The sequence below is a fragment of the Dendronephthya gigantea genome, unplaced genomic scaffold, assembly GCF_004324835.1.
Source record: "Dendronephthya gigantea isolate DGI-Jeju-01 unplaced genomic scaffold, DenGig_1.0 000204F, whole genome shotgun sequence".
Taxonomy (NCBI): Eukaryota; Metazoa; Cnidaria; class Anthozoa; order Malacalcyonacea; family Nephtheidae; genus Dendronephthya; species Dendronephthya gigantea.
The window spans coordinates 186,459-212,086 of NW_021163214.1; the positions used below are offsets into that span (position 1 = coordinate 186,459).

At 35.2% G+C, this 25,628-nt stretch overlaps 3 protein-coding genes and 2 long non-coding RNA genes across 5 annotated transcripts; all 5 read right to left on the reverse strand.

The window, feature by feature from the left end:
• Positions 1-29: 29 nt before the first annotated feature.
• On the reverse strand, positions 30-919 carry LOC114539502. The gene is made up of 4 exons (XR_003688891.1): positions 886-919; positions 761-793; positions 238-279; positions 30-81 (listed from the first exon to the last, which is right to left on the reverse strand). It is a non-coding gene; the product is annotated as an uncharacterized LOC114539502 (long non-coding RNA).
• A 2,383-nt stretch (positions 920-3,302) lies between these two features.
• Positions 3,303-3,772, reverse strand: LOC114539503. Its single transcript, XR_003688892.1, has 3 exons — positions 3,678-3,772; positions 3,465-3,584; positions 3,303-3,378 (listed from the first exon to the last, which is right to left on the reverse strand). It is a non-coding gene; the product is annotated as an uncharacterized LOC114539503 (long non-coding RNA).
• Positions 3,773-4,828: 1,056 nt separating this feature from the next.
• LOC114539522 (adhesion G protein-coupled receptor E2-like) lies at positions 4,829-6,555 on the reverse strand. Its single transcript, XM_028560159.1, has 6 exons — positions 6,486-6,555; positions 6,084-6,203; positions 5,666-5,785; positions 5,459-5,578; positions 5,049-5,168; positions 4,829-4,956 (listed from the first exon to the last, which is right to left on the reverse strand). Exons 1-6 carry the CDS (start codon positions 6,553-6,555, stop codon positions 4,829-4,831), a joined length of 678 nt encoding a protein of 225 aa, XP_028415960.1.
• Positions 6,556-9,335: 2,780 nt separating this feature from the next.
• On the reverse strand, positions 9,336-18,595 carry LOC114539524 (fibropellin-1-like). The gene is made up of 15 exons (XM_028560160.1): positions 18,592-18,595; positions 18,218-18,337; positions 17,366-17,458; positions 16,988-17,107; positions 16,161-16,220; positions 15,751-15,870; positions 14,522-14,641; positions 13,664-13,756; positions 13,287-13,406; positions 12,639-12,731; positions 12,261-12,380; positions 11,400-11,492; positions 11,022-11,141; positions 10,197-10,256; positions 9,336-9,496 (listed from the first exon to the last, which is right to left on the reverse strand). Exons 1-15 carry the CDS (start codon positions 18,593-18,595, stop codon positions 9,336-9,338), a joined length of 1,497 nt encoding a protein of 498 aa, XP_028415961.1.
• Positions 18,596-20,376: 1,781 nt separating this feature from the next.
• On the reverse strand, positions 20,377-24,796 carry LOC114539525 (adhesion G protein-coupled receptor E1-like). Its single transcript, XM_028560161.1, has 7 exons — positions 24,560-24,796; positions 23,822-23,941; positions 23,259-23,375; positions 22,822-22,938; positions 21,976-22,095; positions 21,082-21,463; positions 20,377-20,476 (listed from the first exon to the last, which is right to left on the reverse strand). The coding sequence occupies exons 1-7, from the start codon at positions 24,573-24,575 to the stop codon at positions 20,377-20,379; spliced, it is 972 nt and encodes a 323-aa protein (XP_028415962.1). The 5' UTR covers positions 24,576-24,796.
• Positions 24,797-25,628: the final 832 nt, after the last annotated feature.

Genomic DNA, 25,628 nt, shown 5'->3' on the forward strand with positions numbered 1-25,628 from the left:
TGTTTTTCTTAAAAATTTACACAAGTTTACCTGCGGAACTAGTAGGGTGAATTTCACTTGTAGACACAACTGTAGGAAACACTATAAAAGTAAATTTGCGTGATCGTCTGAAGTGCTGTCATTCTCTTCAAACACAAAAAAATAAGGTGGGGAAAATTTAACGAATTGAAACATTTCCTGTTCAGCCTATTCTCCAAGCATAAAAAATAATCGATCGCTAATTCAAATTCATTTTACCTGAAGAAGAATCCACTGCAACAAAAGATGAAGATAGCATTTCTAAATTTGAAGATAAAAGGGGAGTTAAGGCGGTGTCAGGCAGTTATAGTCATCGCGAATTGAAACATCGCGAATTACGTATTCTTTTCTTGTAAAGCGCTTCCTCTACGTATAAAGAGGTTAGATGTTCTTTTGCAGTGGCGTAGCCAGCCTGACGATTTAGTCATGCTATGCAAATTTTATGTTATTATCATTATTCATTTCTTTAGAAATTCATTGTTTTCACAGTCAATGATCACCAAAATATTAGCACAGCATGACTAAATTGTCAGGCTGGCTACGCCACTGTTCTTTTGTATTCATAAAGTACACATTATTATGAAAAAACAGCAACAAAGACTCGAAAATGACTGTTTACCTTCAAATATTATCAAGCAGACCCGTTTTAATTCATTTAATGAAGTTTTGAATAAATTATATATCAATAAGAAATTTTTCGACCAAAAATCACGGGGAGTATTCTCTAGCTCGATCCACTTACCACTGGTGCTATTCGCTATCGTTGATGAGACGCCTGTAACATTCAGTTTCAATATGTTAATATTTTTTCAAGGTCTGCTCGAAAATTGTACAACGAATTTTCTAAAAGGTTGATCAAATTTATACCTGCGGAACTGGTTGCTAAAATTTGAGTGGAAGATAATGACACGACTATAAAAATGATAAGGATTGAAATTTTTAAGCATTAAGAAACAGCGGATTATGAAATTTGAAGAAAGTTATCTTATTTTATGATTCTGAAACGCTTTCACAAATAATGCACGTATTTGTACCAATCATGCAAATAATGCATCCAATATATACGGAAGAATTAGGCATAAAATTGTAATGAGTTTACCTGAGGAACTGTCCATTGTAATAAATGTGGTAGACGATTGAGACACTATAATTATGTGTAGTAAAAATCGTTATCATAAGGATGTGATTTAGATAAAGATAAAATGATAAATGCTGCTTTCAACAAAGAAATGCACCCGCGATATTGGAAGTGTGCAATTAACATGCAATAAGATTAAAAATAGCAAAATTTCGGCAATTGATGTATTCCACTCACTTTCCTGAAAGTACGATTAATAATGTATTTGGCCGAATTATTTACGTTGCGTTACCTGTGCAGTTAAATCCATCTCCAGTATATCCAGAATCACATGTGCAAATATAAGATCCATCTGTGTTATTGCAGGCAGCTTTGGAATGACATGGGGGAGATGTTTGGCATTCGTCAACATCTGAAAGATAGCAGTTTCAGTACATTTTTTCATTAACTGTGTTCTCCTCAAAGATTTAGTAAATTAAATTATTTACGTCGCCTTACCTGTGCAATTAAATCCATCTCCGCTGAATCCAGAAACATGTGCAGATATAAGATCCATCTGTGTTATTGCACGTAGCATTGGTATGACATGGAAAAGATGTTTGGCATTCATCTATTTCTGAATTAGCAGGATCAATAAAGCTATTTATTTTCAGTTGATTCTTTTCGGAAGATACGGTAAATTAAAAGATTTGCACTTTCTTACGTGTACAATTGAATCCATCTCCAGTATATCCAGAATTACATGTGCAGACATAAGATCCATCTGTATTATTGCAGGTAGCATTGGAATGACATGGCGAAGACGTTTGGCATTCATCAACATCTGAAAGATAGGAGTTTCAGTACATTTTTTCATTAACTGTGTTCTCCTCAAAGAGTTAGTAAATTAAATTATTTACGTCGCCTTACCTGTGCAATTAAATCCATCTCCGCTGAATCCAGAATTACATGTGCAGATATAAGATCCATCTGTGTTATTGCACGTAGCATTGGTATGACATGGAAAAGATGTTTGGCATTCATCTATTTCTGAATTAGCAGGATCAATAAAGCTATTTATTTTCAGTTGATTCTTTTCGGAAGATACGGTAAATTAAAAGATTTGCACTTTCTTACGTGTACAATTGAATCCATCTCCAGTATATCCAGAATTACATGTGCAGACATAAGATCCATCTGTATTATTGCACGTAGCATTGGAATGACATGGCGAAGACGTTTGGCATTCATCAACATCTGAAAGATAGCAGTTTCAGTACATTTTTTCATTAACTGTGTTCTCCTCAAAGATTTAGTAAATTAAATTATTTACGTCACCTTACCTGTGCAATTAAATCCATCTCCGCTGAATCCAGAATTACATGTGCATATATAAGATCCATCTGTGTTATTGCACGTAGCATTGGTATGACATGGAAAAGACGTTTGGCATTCGTCTATTTCTGAATTAGCAGGATCAATAAAGCTATTTATTTTCAATTGATTCTTTTCGGAGGATATGGTAAATTAAAATATTTGAGATTAAAATATCTTACGTGTACAGTTGAATCCATCTCCAGTATATCCAGTATTACATGTGCAGATATAAGATCCATCTGTATTATTGCACGTAGCATTGGAATGACATGGCGAAGACGTTTGGCATTCGTCTATTTCTGAATTAGCAGGTTCAATAAAGCTAATTATTTTCAGTTGATTCTTTTGGGAAGATAGGGTAAATTAAAATATTTGCACTTTCTTACGTATACAATTAAATCCATCTCCAGTATACCCAGAATTACATGTGCAGATATAAGATCCATCTGTGTTATTGCACGTAGCATTGGAATGACATGGCGAAGACGTTTGGCATTCGTCTATTTCTGAATTAGCAGGATCAATAAAGCTATTTATTTTCAATTGATTCTTTTCGGAGGATATGGTAAATTAAAATATTTGATATTAAAATATCTTACGTGTACAGTTGAATCCATCTCCAGTATATCCAGTATTACATGTGCAGATATAAGATCCATCTGTATTATTGCACGTAGCATTGGAATGACATGGCGAAGACGTTTGGCATTCGTCTATTTCTGAATTAGCAGGTTCAATTAAGCTAATTATTTTCAGTTGATTCTTTTCGGAAGATAGGGTAAATTAAAATATTTGCACTTTCTTACGTGTACAATTAAATCCATCTCCAGTATACCCAGAATTACATGTGCAGATATAAGATCCATCTGTATTATTGCACGTAGCATTGGAATGACATGGCGAAGACGTTTGGCATTCGTCTACATCTGAAATATAGCAGTTTCAGTATATTTTTTCATTAACTGTGTTCTCCTCAAAGATTTAGTAAAATAAATTATTTACGTCGCCTTACCTGTGCAATTAAATCCATCTCCGCTGAATCCAGAATTACATGTGCAGATATAAGATCCATCTGTGTTATTGCACGTAGCATTGGTATGACATGGAAAAGACGTTTGGCATTCGTCTATTTCTGAATTAGCAGGATCAATAAAGCTATCTATTTTGAATTGATTCTTTTCGGAGGATATGGTAAACTAAAATATTTGATATTAAAATATCTTACGTGTACAGTTGAATCCATCTCCAGTATACCCAGAATTACATGTGCAGATATAAGATCCATCAGTGTTATTGCATTTGGCGTCTGAGTGACATGAGGAAGCTTGGCACTCGTCAATGTCTAGAATAGAATTTTTTCTATTAAACTAATTAGTTTAAAGACTTAAGGATCTTTCGAAACACTGGCTTTTCCCGCAAGAGCAAAACAGCCTATGAATTGTCGTTCCAAAAAACAATGCCCGCTTCGTCCGAATTATACGTCCGAATGGTAAAGAAGACGTAATATAATGGAAAATCGTCTTTGGTAAATTAATACTTTTATAAGTTTATATCCCCTTCACATATAATGAAATTTATCTACGAATAATGGCTCCATTCATTACCATTAAAGACATTTGGGCAGTGAACTTAAATTAGACTTTATAAATTAGACTTTATTTTACTAAATAAGTAAATCAAATACAGTGAACTCAAATAAGACTGGAAAACTAGTTCTCTGACTTTCCCTCATTAATGAGTGAAGCCAAGATGGCGGATGATCAAGCCATTTTTGTAAAATGATCCAAGTAAAATAAAAATTCCGCTTTTTACCTGTGAAATTTCCGCGTGGAGGCCTGGGTCATACCTAAGCCTTCATGATCCGCCATCTTTGCTTGAAAAATTTCACAGAGCTATCGTTTCAGTCTTATACGGGTTCACTGGTCAAGTATGTCTTATTTCAGTTTACTGCATTTGTGCACATTTTAATGAGATAACCTCTCTGTCATTTGGACGACTTTAGATTCCTCTATGTTCTGCAACGACAGCCGGGTGTAATTCCTAATCTCCGGGCGGAATTAGTACCCTCGAACGGTGCGCCGCACAGGCTCGGCAATTATGAATTACCCCTGAGCAATAGGGAAAACCGATATTTATACATTCTCCTACTCCCTTTCGGCAAAAATATCGTGAATAAGAATATCTCCGCCGGCTTACCTGTGCAATTAAATCCATTTCCAGTATATCCAGAATAACATGTGCAAATATAAGATCCATCTGTGTTATTACACGTAGCATTGTGATGACATGGTGAATATAATTTGCAATCGTCAAAATCTAAAATTACAATTTAACCAAACAATTATTTTGAAGGATTTAGGATACTAAATTTTTCCCCTACTTACTTGTGCAATTAAATCCATCCCCACTATATCCAGAATCACACGTGCAAAGGTAAGATCCATTTGTGTTATTGCATGTAGCATTTGAATGACACGGGGAAGATGTTAAGCATTCGTCAACATCTAAAATGGAATTTGTACCATTTTTATTTCTCCACTTACACACTGTGATCGACTCAAATATTACGTATTTTAAATTATTTTCGTTGTCTTACCTGTGCAATTAAATCCATCTCCAGTATATCTAGCATCACATGTGCAAATAAAAGATCCATCTGTATTATTGCACATAGCATTGGAATGACACGGCGGAGATGTTAGGCATTCGTCTACATCTGAAAATACCAGTTGTAGCATTTTATTTTTCCATTTACTGCATTGGACTCAAATATATCGTAAAAATATTATTTCTATTCAATAACGTGTGCAGTTGAACTCATCACCAGTATATCCAGAATTACATTTACAAATATAAGATCCATCTGTGTTATTGCACGTAGCATTGGAATGACATGGGGGAGATGTTACGCATTCGTCAACATCTGAAATGGCAGTTGTAGCATTTTTATATTTCCGTCACTATTTTTTCTCAAATATTTTAAAAAATATTATTTCGGTGTATAACCTGTGCAATTAAATCCATTTCCACTATATCCAGAATCACATGTGCAAATATAAGATCCAATGGTGTTATTACAGGTCGCATTGGGATGACATGGTGGAGAAATCAGGCATTCGTCAAAATCTGAAATGGCAGTTGTAACATTTTTATTTTTAAATTTATTGTGTACCTCTAAAGCACTTGGCAAAAACATTATTTAGGTTGTCTTACTTGTGCAATTAAATCCATCTCCAGTATATCCAGAAATACACGTGCAAGTATAAGATCCATCAGTGTTATTGCACGTTGCATTGGAATGACATGCGGAAGATGTTAGGCATTCGTCAACATCTGAAATGACAGTTGTAGCACCTTTATTTTCCCATCTACTATTTTTCTTTAAATATTTACAAAAAAAATTATTTCCAATGTAAAATAATAACCTGTGCAGTTGAATCCATCTCCAGTATATCCAGTATCACATGTGCAAATATAAGATGCATCTGTGTTATTGCAGGTAGCATTAGAATGACATGGCGGGGATGTTATGCATTCGTCCAGGTCTGAAATGGGATTTGTCGAATTTTATTTTTCTATTTCCTCTTTTTTAACTCAACATTTGGCGGAAATATTATTTGCGTTGTCTTACCCGTGCAGTTGAATCCATCTCCAGTATATCCAGTATTACATGTGCAGTTATAAGATCCATCTGTGTTATTGCACGTAGCATTGGAATGACATGGTGGAGATTTTAGGCATTCGTCAACATCTAAAATGAGAGTTGTAGCATTTTCACTTAACCATTAACTCTTTTTCCCTCAAACATTTGTTGAAAAAATTATTCCAATGTGTAACCTGTGCAATTAAATCCATCTCCAGTATATCCAGAATCACATGTGCAAATATAAGATCCGTCTGTGTTATTGCACGTAGCATTGGAATGACATGGGGGAGATGTTATGCACTCGTCAACATCTGAAATGGCATTTTTAGCATTTTTATCTTTCTGTTTCCTCTTTTTTACTCAATACTTGGCAGAAATGTTATTTGCCTTGTCTTACCCGAGCAGTTGAATCCATCTCCAGTATATCCGGAATTACAGGTGCAAGTATAAGTTCCATCTGTGTTATTGCACGCAGCATTGGAATGACATGGGGAAGATGTTAGGCATTCGTCAACATCTAAAATGACAGTTGTAGCATTTTCATTTTTCCATTTACTGTTTTTCACTCAATTTTCAAAGCTCACTCGGTACGGGGAGCTGTCACCTCGGCAGCAGCGAACGCGTCAGTTCCTCTAGAGGAAATTTTGAAAATGGCTAATTGGTCCACCGCTTCTACCTTCTAAAAGTTTTACTATACACCTGTGATGAACACTCAATTTGTCCGTGCTGTCCTAGTCCATACATGTGAATAATGTTTAATCGGTTCTTGTTACAGTTTAGGTTCGATCGAGCGTTGAAATAAAGGATCTTATTCACTTCAGGAGTGTGTTGTGTTAAACTCTGCCATTTGCAATCTATTATATTTCGAGCGGAGCTCATGAAATAAAATTCCAATTATACAAGGGCTGAGGAGCCTGATGTATAATTCGGGTAATATGAGTGAAAGAAGGGAGAAATATATGAGTCCCTCCAGTTAGTGTTCTTGGGACTCACCCTTCCTATAACTCTTTGAATTTCTCCCGTCTTGTTTGGTGTTAAAATGGTCGCTGCAGGATCATGGAACACCGTTCCTATAGCAACGGCGCCGAAGCGCGCGATTTCACTTTCCTTCTCACAGGGGGTACCCTGGTGTTAAAAAAAGTGGTCCGAAGCATGGTAAAGACGAAGTCTTACCATTTGTAATCTCATATATTTCTCCATTCGTTCACTGATATAAACCCAATTATACATCAGGCTCCTCAGCCCTTGTTTAATTGGAATTAATAACCACGATAACACCAAGCCTGTTCCAAGACACTTTACCTCTGGTAATCATTGTGTCACGGATCATAAAATTTAGAGCCCTCTGACCCATTTCCGGTACTAACGATAGCCGTAATCGACAAGAAATGCGACTCATCCGCACTCTTGGCACTCTCCTTCCCTCTGGCATAAATGAAAGACTCTCTTTCATTTAAGCCACTTCACGCATAGTAATATGACTTCCATTTCTTTGTTTACATCAAAGCATGTTGTAATATGTTTTCGTTGCTGATCAGGCTTCCCTAGTTGCGGGCTATTCTTAGCCCACAATCAGGCGTCTCTTTGGCAATGCAATGTATTCCAATTTGTTTTGAATTTTTTGTTTTCTATTGCCAATTTTTATCACGTGTTTTGCCCCCATAAAAACCTGTATTTTCCCGTATTTATTTTCATAGAAACTCTCCTGACGAAGGCCCTCAGGTAGCAACGTCTAGAAGTGTTTTGTCTATTTAGGCAGTTGTTATAAAATATTTGATGCTAAGTTGTTTGAAGACGCTGCCACGCTGCTCCTTGGTTATATTGGATATTACCTGTGCAGTTAAATCCATCTCCAGTATATCTAGCATCACATGTGCAAATATAAGATCCGTCTGTGTTATTACACGTAGCATTTAAATGACATGGGGGAGATGTTTCGCATTCGTCGACATCTGAAATGGCAGTTGTAGCATTCCTATTTTTCCATTTACTGTTTTTTACTGAAACATTTAGTAAATACTTTATACTTGTTATCTAACCTGTGCAGTTAAATCCATCTCCAGTAAATCCAGAATCACATGCGCAAATATAAGATCCATCTGTGTCATTGCACGTAGCATTGGAATGGCATGGGGAAGATGTTACGCATTCGTCAACATCTAAAATGACAGTTGTAGCATTTTTACTTTTTCATTTACTATTTTTCACTCAAACATTTGTTAAAAAAATATTTCCAAAGTGTAACCTGTGCAGTTAAATCCATCTCCAGTATATTCGGAATCACATTTGCAAATATAAGATCCATCTGTGTTATTGCACGTAGCATTGGAATGGCATGGAGGAGATGTTACGCATTCGTCAACATCTAAAATCACAGTTGTAGCATTTTCATTTTTCCATTTACTGTTCTTTACTCAAACATTTGTTAAAAAAATATTTTTAATGTATAAAACCTGTGCAGTTAAACCCATCTCCAGTATATCCGGAATCACATGTGCAAATAAAAAATCCATCCGTGTTATTGCACGTAGCATTGGAATGACATGGGGGAGATGTTACGCATTCGTCAACATCTAAAATGAGTTTTTAGTTTTGGTACTTTTCCATTTCCTCTTTTTTCATTCAATACTTGGCGGAAATATTATTTGCGTTGTCTTACCCGTGCAGTTGAATCCATCTCCGGTATATCCAGAATCACATGTGCACATATAAGATCCATCTGTGTTATTGCACGTAGCATTGGAATGACATTGGGAAGATGTTAGGCATTCGTCAACATCTAAAATGACAGTTGTAGCATTTTCGTTTTTCCATTTACTGTTTTCTACTCAAACATTGGTTAAAAAATATTTTTAATGTATAAAACCTGTGCAGTTAAATCCATCTCCAGTATATCCAGAATCACATGTGCAAATATAAGATCCGTCTGTGTTATTGCACGTAGCATTGGAATGACATGGAGAAGATGTTAGGCATTCGTCAACATCTAAAATGACAGTTGTAGCATTTTCATTTTTCCATTTACTATTTTTCACTCAAATAGTTGTTAAAAAAATATTTCCATGTGTAACCTGTGCAATTAAATCCATCTCCAGTATATCTGGAATCACATGTGCAAATATAAGATCCATCTGTGTTATTGCACGTGGCATTGGAATGGCATGGAGAAGATGTTACGCATTCGTCAATATCTGAAATGGCATTTTTAGTATTGTTACTTTTCCATTTCCTTTTTTTTCATTCAACACTTAACGGAAATATTATTTGAGTTGTCTTACCCGTGCAATTGAATCCATCTCCGCTATATCCAGAATTACAGGTGCAAGTATAAGATCCGTCTGTGTTATTGCACGTAGCATTGGAATGACATGGGGAAGATGTTAGGCATTCGTCGAAATCTAAAATGACAGTTGTAGCATTTTCATTTTTCCATTTACTGTTTTTTACTCAAACATTTGTTAAAAAAATATTTTTAATGTATAAAACCTGTGCAGTTAAATCCATCTCCAGTATATCCAGAATCACATGTGCAAATATAAGATCCGTCTGTGTTATTGCACGTAGCATTGGAATGACATGGAGAAGATGTTAGGCATTCGTCAACATCTAAAATGACAGTTGTAGCATTTTCATTTTTCCATTTACTATTTTTCACTCAAATAGTTGTTAAAAAAATATTTCCAATGTGTAACCTGTGCAGTTAAACCCATCTCCAGTATATGCGGAATCACATGTGCAAATATAAGATCCATCTGTGTTATTGCACGTGGCATTGGAATGGCATGCAGAAGATGTTACGCATTCGTCAACATCTAAAATGACAGTTGTAGCATTTTTTTTCCATTTACTATTTTTCACTCAAATAGTTGTTAAAAAAATATTTCCAATGTGTAACCTGTGCAGTTAAATCCATCTCCAGTATATCCGGAATCACATGTGCAAATATAAGATCCATCCGTATTATTGCACGTCCCATTGGAATGACATGGGGCAGATATTATGCATTCGTCAACATCTGAAATGGTTTTATCATGCTTTTTTTTTCCATTTCCTCTTTTTACTCACCAATTGGCATAAATATTATTTGCTTTTTCTTACCCGTGCAGTTAAATCCATCTCCAGTATATCCAGAGTTACACGTGCAAATATAAGATCCATCTGTGTCATTGCACGTAGCATTGGAATGACATAGGGGAGATACAACGCATTCGTCAACATCTGAAATTGCAGTTGTAGCGTTTTCATTTTTCTATTTACTATTTTTTACTGAAACGTTTGGTAATAATTTTAGTTTCGTTGTCTTACCTGTGCAATTAAATCCATCTCCAGTATATCCAGAATCACATGTGCAAATATAAGATCCATCTGTGTTATTGCACGTAGCATTGGAATGACATGGGGAAGATGTTAGGCATTCATCAACATCTAAAATGACAGTTGTAGCATTTTCATTTTTCCATTTACTATTTTTCACTCAAATATTTGTTAAAAAAATATTTCCAATGTGTAACCTGTGCAGTTAAACCCATCTCCAGTATATCCGGAATCACATGTGCAAATATAAGATCCATTTGTGTTATTGCACGTGGCATTGGAATGGCATGGAGAAGATGTTACGCATTCGTCAACATCTAAAATGACAGTTGTAGCATTTTCATTTTTCCATTTACTATTTTTCACTCAAATATTTGTTAAAAAAATATTTCCAATGTGTAACCTGTGCAGTTAAACCCATCTCCAGTATATCCGGAATCACATGTGCAGATATAAGATCCATCTGTGTTATTGCACGTGGCATTGGAATGGCATGGAGAAGATGTTTTGCATTCGTCAACATCTGAAATGGATTTTTAGTATTGGTACTTTTTTATTTCCTCTTTTTTCATTCAACACTTGGCGGAAATATTATTTGCGTTGTCTTACCCGTGCAGTTGAATCCATCTCCGGTATATCCAGAATTACAGGTGCAAGTATAAGATCCGTCTGTGTTATTGCACGTTGCATTGGAATGACATGGGGAAGATGGTAAGCATTCATCTACATCTAAAATGACAGTTGTAGCAATTTCATTTTTCCATTTACTGTTTTTTACTCAAACATTTGTTAAAAAAATATTTCCAATGTGTAACCTGTGCAGTTAAATCCATCTCCAGTATATCCGGAATCACATGTGCAAATATAAGATCCATCCGTATTATTGCACGTCCCATTGGAATGACATGGGGCAGATATTATGCATTCGTCAACATCTGAAATGGTTTTATCATGCTTTTTATTTTTCCATTTCCTCTTTTTACTCACCAATTGGCATAAATGTTATTTGCTTTTTCTTACCCGTGCAGTTAAATCCATCTCCAGTATATCCAGAGTTACACGTGCAAATATAAGATCCATCTGTGTCATTGCACGTAGCATTGGAATGACATGGGGGAGATACAACGCATTCGTCAACATCTGAAATTGCAGTTGTAGCGTTTTCATTTTTCTATTTACTATTTTTTACTGAAACGTTTGGTAATAATTTTAGTTTCGTTGTCTTACCTGTGCAATTAAATCCATCTCCAGTATATCCAGAATCACATGTGCAAATATAAGATCCATCTGTGTTATTGCACGTAGCATTGGAATGACATGGGGAAGATGTTAGGCATTCATCAACATCTAAAATGACAGTTGTAGCATTTTCATTTTTCCATTTACTGTTTTTTACTCAAACATTTGTTAAAAAAAATATTTTTAATGTATAAAACCTGTGCAGTTAAATCCATCTCCAGTATATCCGGAATCACATGTGCAAATATAAGATCCATCTGTGTTATTGCACGTGGCATTGGAATGGCATGGAGAAGATGTTACGCATTCGTCAACATCTAAAATGACAGTTGTAGCATTTTCATTTTTCCATTTACTATTTTCCACTCAAATATTTGTTAAAAAAATATTTCCAATGTGTAACCTGTGCAGTTAAACCCATCTCCAGTATATCCGGAATCACATGTGCAGATATAAGATCCATCTGTGTTATTGCACGTGGCATTGGAATGACATGGAGGAGATGTTTTGCATTCGTCAACATCTGAAATGGATTTTTCGTATTGGTACTTTTCCATTTCCTCTTTTTTCGTTCAACACTTGGCGGAAATATTATTTGCGTTGTCTTACCCGTGCAGTTGAATCCATCTCCGGTATATCCAGAATTACAGGTGCAAGTATAAGATCCGTCTGTGTTATTGCACGTTGCATTGGAATGACATGGGGAAGATGGTAAGCATTCGTCTACATCTAAAATGACAGTTGTAGCATTTTCATTTTTCCATTTACTGTTTTTTACTCAAACATTTGTTAAAAAAATATTTCCAATGTGTAACCTGTGCAGTTAAATCCATCTCCAGTATATCCGGAATCACATGTGCAAATATAAGATCCATCCGTATTATTGCACGTCCCATTGGAATGACATGGGGCAGATATTATGCATTCGTCAACATCTGAAATGGTTTTATCCTGCTTTTTATTTTTCCATTTCCTCTTTTTACTCACCAATTGGCATAAATGTTATTTGCTTTTTCTTACCCGTGCAGTTAAATCCATCTCCAGTATATCCAGAGTTACACGTGCAAATATAAGATCCATCTGTGTCATTGCACGTAGCATTGGAATGACATGGGGAGATACAACGCATTCGTCAACATCTGAAATTGCAGTTGTAGCGTTTTCATTTTTCTATTTACTATTTTTTACTTAAACGTTTGGTAATAATTTTAGTTTCGTTGTCTTACCTGTGCAATTAAATCCATCTCCAGTATATCCAGAATCACATGTGCAAATATAAGATCCATCTGTGTTATTGCACGTAGCATTGGAATGACATGGGGAAGATGTTAGGCATTCATCAACATCTAAAATGACAGTTGTAGCATTTTCATTTTCCATTTACTATTTTTCACTCAAATATTTGTTAAAAAAATATTTCCAATGTGTAACCTGTGCAATTAAACCCATCTCCAGTATATCCGGAATCACATGTGCAGATATAAGATCCATCTGTGTTATTGCACGTGGCATTGGAATGACATGGAGGAGATGTTTTGCATTCGTCAACATCTGAAATGGATTTTTAGTATTGGTATTTTTTATTTCCTCTTTTTCATTCAACACTTGGCGGAAATATTATTTGCGTTGTCTTACCCGTGCAGTTGAATCCATCTCCGGTATATCCAGAATTACAGGTGCAAGTATAAGATCCGTCTGTGTTATTGCACGTTGCATTGGAATGACATGGGGAAGATGGTAAGCATTCATCTACATCTAAAATGACAGTTGTAGCAATTTCATTTTTCCATTTACTGTTTTTTTACTCAAACATTTGTTAAAAAAATATTTCCAATGTGTAACCTGTGCAATTAAATCCATCTCCAGTATATCCGGAATCACATGTGCAAATATAAGATCCATCCGTATTATTGCACGTCCCATTGGAATGACATGGGGCAGATATTATGCATTCGTCAACATCTGAAATGGTTTTATCATGCTTTTTATTTTCCATTTCCTCTTTTACTCACCAATTGGCATAAATGTTATTTGCTTTTTCTTACCCGTGCAGTTAAATCCATCTCCAGTATATCCAGAGTTACACGTGCAAATATAAGATCCATCTGTGTCATTGCACGTAGCATTGGAATGACATGGGGGAGATACAACGCATTCGTCAACATCTGAAATTGCAGTTGTAGCGTTTTCATTTTTCTATTTACTATTTTTTACTGAAACGTTTGGTAATAATTTTAGTTTCGTTGTCTTACCTGTGCAATTAAATCCATCTCCAGTATATCCAGAATCACATGTGCAAATATAAGATCCATCTGTGTTATTGCACGTAGCATTGGAATGACATGGGGAAGATGTTAGGCATTCATCAACATCTAAAATGACAGTTGTAGCATTTTCATTTTTCCATTTACTGTTTTTTACTCAAACATTTGTTAAAAAAATATTTTTAATGTATAAAACCTGTGCAGTTAAATCCATCTCCAGTATATCCGGAATCACATGTGCAAATATAAGATCCATCTGTGTTATTGCACGTGGCATTGGAATGGCATGGAGAAGATGTTACGCATTCGTCAACATCTAAAATGACAGTTGTAGCATTTTCATTTTTCCATTTACTATTCCACTCAAATATTTGTTAAAAAAATATTTCCAATGTGTAACCTGTGCAGTTAAACCCATCTCCAGTATATCCGGAATCACATGTGCAGATATAAGATCCATCTGTGTTATTGCACGTGGCATTGGAATGACATGGAGGAGATGTTTTGCATTCGTCAACATCTGAAATGGATTTTTCGTATTGGTACTTTTCCATTTCCTCTTTTTTCATTCAACACTTGGCGGAAATATTATTTGCGTTGTCTTACCCGTGCAGTTGAATCCATCTCCGGTATATCCAGAATTACAGGTGCAAGTATAAGATCCGTCTGTGTTATTGCACGTTGCATTGGAATGACATGGGGAAGATGGTAAGCATTCGTCTACATCTAAAATGACAGTTGTAGCATTTTCATTTTTCCATTTACTGTTTTTACTCAAACATTTGTTAAAAAAATATTTCCAATGTGTAACCTGTGCAGTTAAATCCATCTCCAGTATATCCGGAATCACATGTGCAAATTAAGATCCATCCGTATTATTGCACGTCCCATTGGAATGACATGGGGCAGATATTATGCATTCGTCAACATCTGAAATGGTTTTATCCTGCTTTTTATTTTTCCATTTCCTCTTTTTACTCACCAATTGGCATAAATGTTATTTGCTTTTTCTTACCCGTGCAGTTAAATCCATCTCCAGTAATCCAGAGTTACACGTGCAAATATAAGATCCATCTGTGTCATTGCACGTAGCATTGGAATGACATGGGGGAGATACAACGCATTCGTCAACATCTGAAATTGCAGTTGTAGCGTTTTCATTTTTATTTACTATTTTTCTTAAACGTTTGGTAATAATTTTAGTTTCGTTGTCTTACCTGTGCAATTAAATCCATCTCCAGTATATCCAGAATCACATGTGCAAATATAAGATCCATCTGTGTTATTGCACGTAGCATTGGAATGACATGGGGAAGATGTTAGGCATTCATCAACATCTAAAATGACAGTTGTAGCATTTTCATTTTTCCATTTACTATTTTTCACTCAAATATTTGTCAAAAAAATATTTCCAATGTGTAACCTGTGCAGTTAAACCCATCTCCAGTATATCCGGAATCACATGTGCAAATATAAGATCCATCTGTGTTATTGCATGTGGTATTGGAATGGCATGGAGAAGATGTTACGCATTCGTCAACATCTAAAATGACAGTTGTAGCATTTTCATTTTTCCATTTACTATTTTTCACTCAAATATTTGTTAAAAAAATATTTCCAATGTGTAACCTGTGCAGTTAAACCCATCTCCAGTATATCCGGAATCACATGTGCAGATATAAGATCCATCTGTGTTATTGCACGTGGCATTGGAATGACATGGAGGAGATGTTTTGCATTCGTCAACATCTGAAATGGATTTTTAGTATTGGTACTTTTTTATTTCCTCTTTTTTCATTCAACACTTGGCGGAAATATTATTTGCGTTGTCTTACCCGTGCAGTTGAATCCATCTCCGGTATATCCAGAATTACAGGTGCAAGTATAAGATCCGTCTGTGTTATTGCACGTTGCATTGGAATGACATGGGGAAGATGGTAAGCATTCGTCTACATCTAAAATGACAGTTGTAGCAATTTCATTTTTCCATTTACTGTTTTTTACTCAAACATTTGTTAAAAAAATATTTCCAATGTGTAACCTGTGCAGTTAAATCCATCTCCAGTATATCCGGAATCACATGTGCAAATATAAGATCCATCCGTATTATTGCACGTCCCATTGGAATGACATGGGGCAGATATTATGCATTCGTCAACATCTGAAATGGTTTTATCATGCTTTTTATTTTTCCATTTCCTCTTTTTACTCACCAATTGGCATAAATGTTATTTGCTTTTCTTACCCGTGCAGTTAAATCCATCTCCAGTATATCCAGAGTTACACGTGCAAATATAAGATCCATCTGTGTCATTGCACGTAGCATTGGAATGACATGGGGGAGATACAACGCATTCGTCAACATCTGAAATTGCAGTTGTAGCGTTTTCATTTTTCTATTTACTATTTTTTACTGAAACGTTTGGTAATAATTTTAGTTTCGTTGTCTTACCTGTGCAATTAAATCCATCTCCAGTGTATCCAGAATCACATGTGCAAATATAAGATCCATCTGTGTTATTGCACGTAGCATTGGAATGACATGGGGAAGATGTTAGGCATTCATCAACATCTAAAATGACAGTTGTAGCATTTTCATTTTTCCATTTACTGTTTTTTACTCAAACATTTGTTAAAAAAATATTTTTAATGTATAAAACCTGTGCAGTTAAATCCATCTCCAGTATATCCGGAATCACATGTGCAAATATAAGATCCATCTGTGTTATTGCACGTGGCATTGGAATGGCATGGAGAAGATGTTACGCATTCGTCAACATCTAAAATGACAGTTGTAGCATTTTCATTTTTCCATTTACTATTTTCCACTCAAATATTTGTTAAAAAAATATTTCCAATGTGTAACCTGTGCAGTTAAACCCATCTCCAGTATATCCGGAATCACATGTGCAGATATAAGATCCATCTGTGTTATTGCACGTGGCATTGGAATGACATGGAGGAGATGTTTTGCATTCGTCAACATCTGAAATGGATTTTTAGTATTGGTACTTTTCCATTTCCTCTTTTTTCATTCAACACTTGGCGGAAATATTATTTGCGTTGTCTTACCCGTGCAGTTGAATCCATCTCCGGTATATCCAGAATTACAGGTGCAAGTATAAGATCCGTCTGTGTTATTGCACGTTGCATTGGAATGACATGGGGAAGATGGTAAGCATTCGTCTACATCTAAAATGACAGTTGTAGCAATTTCATTTTTCCATTTACTGTTTTTTACTCAAACATTTGTTAAAAAAATATTTCCAATGTGTAACCTGTGCAGTTAAATCCATCTCCAGTATATCCGGAATCACATGTGCAAATATAAGATCCATCCGTATTATTGCACGTCCCATTGGAATGACATGGGGCAGATATTATGCATTCGTCAACATCTGAAATGGTTTTATCATGCCTTTTATTTTTCCATTTCCTCTTTTTACTCACCAATTGGCATAAATGTTATTTGCTTTTTCTTACCCGTGCAGTTAAATCCATCTCCAGTATATCCAGAGTTACACGTGCAAATATAAGATCCATCTGTGTCATTGCACGTAGCATTGGAATGACATGGGGGAGATACAACGCATTCGTCAACATCTGAAATTGCAGTTGTAGCGTTTTCATTTTTCTATTTACTATTTTTTACTGAAACGTTTGGTAATAATTTAGTTTCGTTGTCTTACCTGTGCAATTAAATCCCTCCAGTATATCCAGAATCACATGTGCAAATATAAGATCCATCTGTGTTATTGCACGTAGCATTGGAATGACATGGGGAAGATGTTAGGCATTCATCAACATCTAAAATGACAGTTGTAGCATTTTCATTTTTCCATTTACTGTTTTTTACTCAAATTTGTTAAAAAAAATATTTTTAATGTATAAAACCTGTGCAGTTAAATCCATCTCCAGTATATCCGGAATCACATGTGCAAATAGATCCATCTGTGTTATTGCACGTGGCATTGGAATGGCATGGAGAAGATGTTACGCATTCGTCAACATCTAAAATGACAGTTGTAGCATTTTCATTTTTCCATTTACTATTTTCCACTCAATATTTGTTAAAAAAATATTTCCAATGTGTAACCTGTGCAGTTAAACCCATCTCCAGTATATCCGGAATCACATGTGCAGATATAAGATCCATCTGTGTTATTGCACGTGGCATTGGAATGACATGGAGGAGATGTTTTGCATTCGTCAACATCTGAAATGGATTTTTAGTATTGGTACTTTTCCATTTCCTCTTTTTTCATTCAACACTTGGCGGAAATATTATTTGCGTTGTCTTACCCGTGCAGTTGAATCCATCTCCGGTATATCCAGAATTACAGGTGCAAGTATAAGATCCGTCTGTGTTATTGCACGTTGCATTGGAATGACATGGGGAAGATGGTAAGCATTCGTCTACATCTAAAATGACAGTTGTAGCAATTTCATTTTTCCATTTACTGTTTTTTACTCAAACATTTGTTAAAAAAATATTTTCAATGTGTAACCTGTGCAGTTAAACCCATCTCCAGTATATCCGGAATAACATGTGCAAATATAAGATCCATCTGTGTTGTTGCACTTAGCATTGGAATGACATGGGGGAGATGTTACGCATTCGTCAACATCTGAAATGGTTTTATCATCATTTTTATTTTTCCATTTCCTCTTTTTACTCATCAATTGGCATAAATGTTATTTGCTTTTTCTTACCCGTGCAGTTAAATCCATCTCCAGTATATCCAGAGTTACACGTGCAAATATAAGATCCATCTGTGTCATTACACGTAGCATTGGAATGACATGGGGGAGATACGACGCATTCGTCAACATCTGAAATTGCAGTTGTAGCGTTTTCATTTTTCTATTTACTATTTTTTACTGAAACGTTTGGTAATAATTTTAGTTTCGTTGTCTTACCTGTGCAATTAAATCCATCTCCAGTATATCCAGAATCACATGTGCAAATATAAGATCCATCTGTGTTATTGCACGTAGCATTGTAATGACATGGGGAGTATGTTTGACATTCATCAACGTCTGAAATGTGATCGCAAAATAATTATGTACTGTCGTGATATATTAAACTTTTTTTTGGCACTGTTAACATGCAAGGTTCTTCTGTTCCTATTGTTGCTACTTAACAATATCATTTCATGTCAGTGTAACAATTATTAATTTTTAATGTACCTTGACAATATGTGTTATTTCCGGTAAATCCAAGTTTACAGGTACAGAAATAACTCCCAGGAGTGTTGGTGCACGTTGCGTTATCATGACAATACCCGCCTTCACAACATTCATCTAGGTCTAAAAAGAGACATTTGATATCTTTTAGGGTTTTTTAATAACATAATTATTATTCCAGCCTGAACGCAGCTTTAGTCTTTTATGTTTCTGTGGTTTTGCGTTCATTTCTACAGTTTGTGTTTTCTGGCTTTTGGTAAACTAAACGTTGCATAATAATTATACATTTTATTCACTCTTTCAGGGCATCCACTTCCCTTGACCATTTATTGTAAGAATTAACTAAATTTATTTAACTTGATTATTACATTTGTGAGCAAGGGTACCGTGAAATGCGTTAGTGCCACCTTAATAGTTTCAACAGACGAAAGAATAAAATTGTAAAATCTTTCACTCGACCTCATTATACCAGAAGGGATGATTCCCTTAGGATTCCTAAAGTATTTGCAAGAACTTGTAACGATTAGCAACAAAAGCCTGTTGTCTTTTTGATTAAATTTTGTACAATTAAACATGATGCCGGTGATTTTGTGTCCCCAAGTTGCGACTGTGGTATCAAAATATAATCTTCATTCCAGGCGTTCTAGTTACGTTCTTACCTTATGTAATACAGCTCAGGGCCAACTACGAAACTATAATGTCATCGTAAATATAAATAATATCATCATAAATTTCTGAATTTTTCTTGAACATATCATAGCATCAGATATTCCTCAAATACATAATTTTATATTTTTGTCCTTTAATTAGCTACAAAGTTCGTAAAGGTTACCCACCTTGAACAACAGTGATCTCCTGTGGTTTGTCGCTGAGATCAAATGAATCTTGAAAAGTAGCAGTGGGTCGGTCAAATCTATCTATACTTTGCCTTGTGCTATCCATTGTATAAAAATAATCCTCTCCTATTGCAACGTTTACTGAGCTTGTTACACCAGAGTATAACTTGACTTGCGAAGTTGAACCATTAAAATATGTTTTCATGAGAGAAAAACTAGTGCTGGCACTGATATAGTCAATCCAGTATATCACTTCATATTGAGAATCGACGGCAAGATATTTTGGTGACGTATTGTTATGGTAAATAATCTCCTGGGTATCTTTGTCGAGATAGTAGCGAACAATATCACCATTTATGATATCAGCGAATACAAGAGAACTAAAAGGGAGAAAAAGATTGAGTATTTAGTCCATGTATTGCAAAATATAGCTTGTCCTCAATTATCTTTGTCCAATGAAGAAGTGTTTTCAACCACATGTTGTGCTCTCATGAAAAATAGAAATACTTTGAATGAAATTTTTAATGGAATTAAAAAGCTAGACAGAAAAGAATAAAGAATTAGCCAAATATGCAACAACAAATATGAACAATTGTATCGCAAGCATTCCAATTGCCCAGAATTGTACGTCTTCAACCTTCCTCCAAGATAATTTCAAACTATGAAATTCCTTGAAAATATATTCAAAACCATGCCGTCGTTTTGGGTTGTTTTGATAATTAATCTAGTGTATCTCTAATGAGCTGGAAAATTATTTTCACAAAAACACCATTATATCTTATACTTTCGACAAGGCTCTCAATTTTTACCGCGTGACACAAAGAATATATAAAAAGTTAAAACTTCGCCCTGCTAAGTTTTCAACATTTTACGGCATTTCTCAAAAGGTTCGAAATTTAGTTATTTTGTCTATCTTTTGGGGCTAACACTTTCCTCTTCTTTTGGGGTTTACTATATTTATGCCTCTTATTCATCGAAAACAATTATCATTACCACACTTTAGGTATTAGCCAAACCTATACCCTTTCTATTAGCAACACAAAAGGTATTAGAAAAATCTGTTTTGAATTGCCCAATTTAAAGCATTTCCTGGATTTTATTATGTGATTCCCAGTTGTATCGATATTTAAGTAATATATGTACCTGTTAGTTGGATCACTGTCCAAGTCATCGGCATTGACAATGTCGGTTGGATTTAGATCAGTTAAATTTCCAGTAACTAAGTCAACGATACTCACTTTCTTGAAAAGATTAGTAATGAAGTAAACCTTTCTCTTTATATGATCCACAGTAAACCGGTCAAGAGTCGTCAGAGATCCTCTGATTGTGATCGGATCACTCCCATCCAGTTTAACTGTGATGAGATTGCTTCCATCGTAGTAGATGAGCCTTTTGGTGGCAGAATCATAATTTAGTTTCACGTTGGTTGCTGATAATATGGTCACAGTCGAGTTACCGTCGGAGAATACGCCTTTAATAGCACTGGTTGTTGCATAGTATATGGCATCCACTGTACACGTGAGAACTAACAATATCAACAAATAACAATCAATAGCATAGTACCGTTGTTTGCCTTGTGACCAAGACTATGATCATGCAAGTAAAGGTGTTTTTTTTTAAATTTGTTTTTAATGAAAGCGAAGAGGTAGCTAGAAACCGTAGCTATAGATCGCTTATAAATTGGGGGGGGGCTGCAAGTTCATTTAATATGGTTTACACGCAATAGGGAAAATAGAGTTCGGGTATAGCAAGAGTGTATGAATATGCATCCTTCTCCATTACTACGACTTTTTGATCAAGCACTTTTTGTAGGATGGTCGAGTTATGAGCATTCTTAAATAATTTTCTTTCCTCGGATTAGAAGATATAGTTAAAAATTTTAGAAATCAATGTGAAACATAATAGTAAAAGTCCGAAACGACTTTCCTTAAGCGACTTTTCTTAAGAAATACACACCGTGTCACCCACATTCAGATCTAAGTTACGCCTGCGCTTGGAAGCTATGCTATCGGGAGAAGAAGGGGTTATAAGTACAACCTTCACAAAAGAAGCCATCTCCACTAAAGTTTGCTTTGCAAGCGCAGTAGTACGAACCATCCACGTTTGTGCAAGTTGCATTTGTATGACATGGAGCATCTCGTTCACATTCGTTGATATCTATAATCATAAATTATCATAAATTGTTCAAATCTTAAATAAGATAATGAATTTCGAATTTTCTTTCATTCATTTCGTTAAGACGGTCTGAAACTCTCAAAGAATTGAATTGAATAAGTACGTAATTATAATAATGCATGTTAATATAATTATGTTATTTACACATCATTATACTGTAACATCATTATGGGAATCTAGTAACGTCGTATACCATATTTAATTATCAAAATAAATTTAATATTGAAGCAATTAAGTACACCATAATCATGTTAAATGATATAACTTTCACTATACTTAAATTTTGAACAGTATTGAACCCAAACTAACTTACTAAGTAATGGCGTATATGTATTTCAAATGGCGTATGTATTTGTTAGATATAATTATTGAGCGACGACTATGAACAATAATAAACTATTCCAATTTTTTTACTGCATAATTTATAAACACAATTGATGAAATTTAGACATACTTATTGTTATTAATTGTCTTGAAAACAACAGAGCGCCACAAAAAGGTAAGTAAGTCCAACTTTAGCACGCTAATGTGTGCTAGAACCCCAATAACATGTGCTTGATGTTCAAAGTTCACACGATTAAAAATTCTGGCTCATTTTACTTAGTTTGAGCTAAAATTATCTCTCATTCATAATATGTCAATAGCTTCAAAATAATACAGTTTATTATGATTAGGCAGGATCGTACACAAAGCGTTTTAATGGCGTACCTGTGCAGCTGGTGCCGTTGCCTTCAAAGCCCACATTGCAAGTGCATGTAAACGAGCCATCGCTATTCGAACAATTTGCATTCATATCACAAGGGCTACTCTGGCATTCATTTATATCTACAAAGAAGTCAATGGTATCTTCATTAAGTAAGAATATCGCATAAGTCAATGATTTTTTATTTGAAATGTTATTTTTGAGGAGCAATGACATTTTCATTAGACGAAATTTTCTTAATTTGGCTGACATTCTTTATAAAGTAATTATCCGTGATAGAAAACTACATCTTTAGGGTATATGTTTATTTTCTGTCACTGACTATATACGTAATTTTATTTGTTGAGCTTTGCCCACAACCATTAGTGGAAAGGCTACAATAAAATCAATGAAAAACCTATTGTTCAACGTTGGCGCCCGCATATATCCAATAATACCTTACCTGTACAGTTTTTGCCATTTCCGTTGAAACCAGTTTGGCATTCACAGAGATACGAACCGATTGTGTTTGTACAGTTTGAGTTTAAACCACATGCCGTTTCCGCGCACTCGTCTACATCTGTTGAAGTTAAAACGAAGTTAAACCAGCAGAAATATAACATCAGATTCCTTAAACTTTTAGAACAACTTGCAAAATATCATTCCTCAAAAAACAAGCATGAAAAGATAGCATTTAATTTCAAACAAAGAATGTTGGGATCGATACGCGTTTTAACACGGCTACAATGCTCAAGGTCGATCTTGACTCCAGAACCTTTGGCTCCGGCAGGATCTTTTGCGACCCCTGGTTGTGACGTAACTACTGGCCGATCGAAATAGGGAAAAATCAGGCGGGACTTCTATACGGCTGTAATGTTTAAAACAATGCTGCACCGTATATTTGAATTAAATAGACCACGTCCTAATGGTTTAGAATGAGGACCATCTCCATCTATGATCATAATAATTATTCTTATATTACTAAACATGATAAAGTCGTTTAATTTCGTTTGATTTATTTCATACCTTCACAAATTGTTTTATTCCCAGTGAATCCTGTGTTACATGAGCAGACGTTAGTACCAGGAGAGTTTGTACACGTCGAGTTTGCAGGACAAGTATTATTTAAAAAACAATAATCCTTATCTAGAAGAAAAAAGGTGAGAACGGTTCTTCATATTTAAGTATACTTAGGAATATTAAGAATAATTATGAATATTCACCAGCGTTAGGCGTGTAGATTCGTCATTAAGTGCCTATACCGTGGTGGCTGATTTGGAATAAATCAAAAGTTAAGGTATTCTAAGTTTGTTTTCTTATTGAAAAATTTTGTGGAAAAATCTGGATGGATTTATTAGCCTTTAATGTTACCACACATGACGTCAAATCGGGAATTGCAAATAAGTTTTCTTTTGTTTAAGTTGCATGAAATTCTCGATCCGTCATGTCCGGTAACTTTTAAGGCTAATAAACCACCAAAAATAAACTTTTGATATATTTATAATCAGCGACCATGGAAAACCACTTTAGCAGATACAGACCGTCCTTCGTGTTTACTAATGCATGTAATTTAATACACATTATCTTGCATCACATGTATTAAAATATTTGGGTTTACAAATATTTACATGGGCTTAAATACCGCACGCAGTCCGAGCACGGATAAAAATGGTATGGGTGCAAGTTTTATCCGTACCGTACGATACATCGCGCGTAGTGGGGCTTTAGATTAATATTATTCCTTCGTGAATTTTAATCACTTACCAGATACAACAATCATTCTTGTGGCTTCAGTTGAAAGTGAAATCGTAGCAGCCACTGTATTCGTCGATTTATCATATTTATCAATTTGTGATGTTATGGTGTCGAGGATATAATAATATCCATTTCCGTCTGCAATGTCCACGGTTGTAATGCCTCCTGATTGATCTGTTCCTATCTGTGAAGTCAGACCATCGTACGTTGTTTTCAATATCTTGTAATTTGAGTCAGTTGTAAATAGAATCCAATATACGGTTTTATTCACGGTATCAAGCGCAAGGTGAGTGCCTATTTCATTGACACCAGAGTGAAGAATATGAATAGTTCCATCAGCAAGACTGTACCGGATGAGATTGCGATTGTTCGTTGTATCAGTAGTGAGAAATATTGATCTATTTGGAGAAAAATCAAAAGCGCCAAATATATATTTGAAGATTAGGCAGATTATCTTTATTTACCCACACTTCATAACCTCGTTCTATTAGGGGGAGGGGGGTAATATATCCCATTTGGGGGGTAATACCGAAAAATATTGAGTAATTCATTTGCTCAAATTTATCAGTTTGCTTACGGAATACAACAAATATGAGTTACTCGATATTTTTCGAAATGCTTCTATTGCCGCGACTGTAAGTTGTGAGAAAGAAACGCCGAAAAAAGCGCCCGTGTAATCAGGCCCTCGATGCAATTCAAACAATAGACAATGAGATAATGAAACTCAGTGATTAAGCTTCATTATCATCTGATTATCTATTGTTTGACTTTTTTCGACGTGACCAAAATGGCCAGGGTTACATACACAGTATGTCGTATTTTGGTCGCGTCGAATGCAATTCGAACAATAGGTAATGAGCTGGTAATGAATCAGGTCGATCATTTCATTATCTATTGTTTAAATTGCATTCGACGCGAACAAAAGCGACGTATCAACTAGGCCTAACCTAGGCCTACTCCGGAAACAATCCGACATTTTTTCCGCAAAGCGAATTTATTTTTTTCTATTTGAGCAATCGTTCCGAATGGTTGCTTTTGACAGCTCTGAAACAAGAGTTAAAAGGCGATGCCCAAAGTA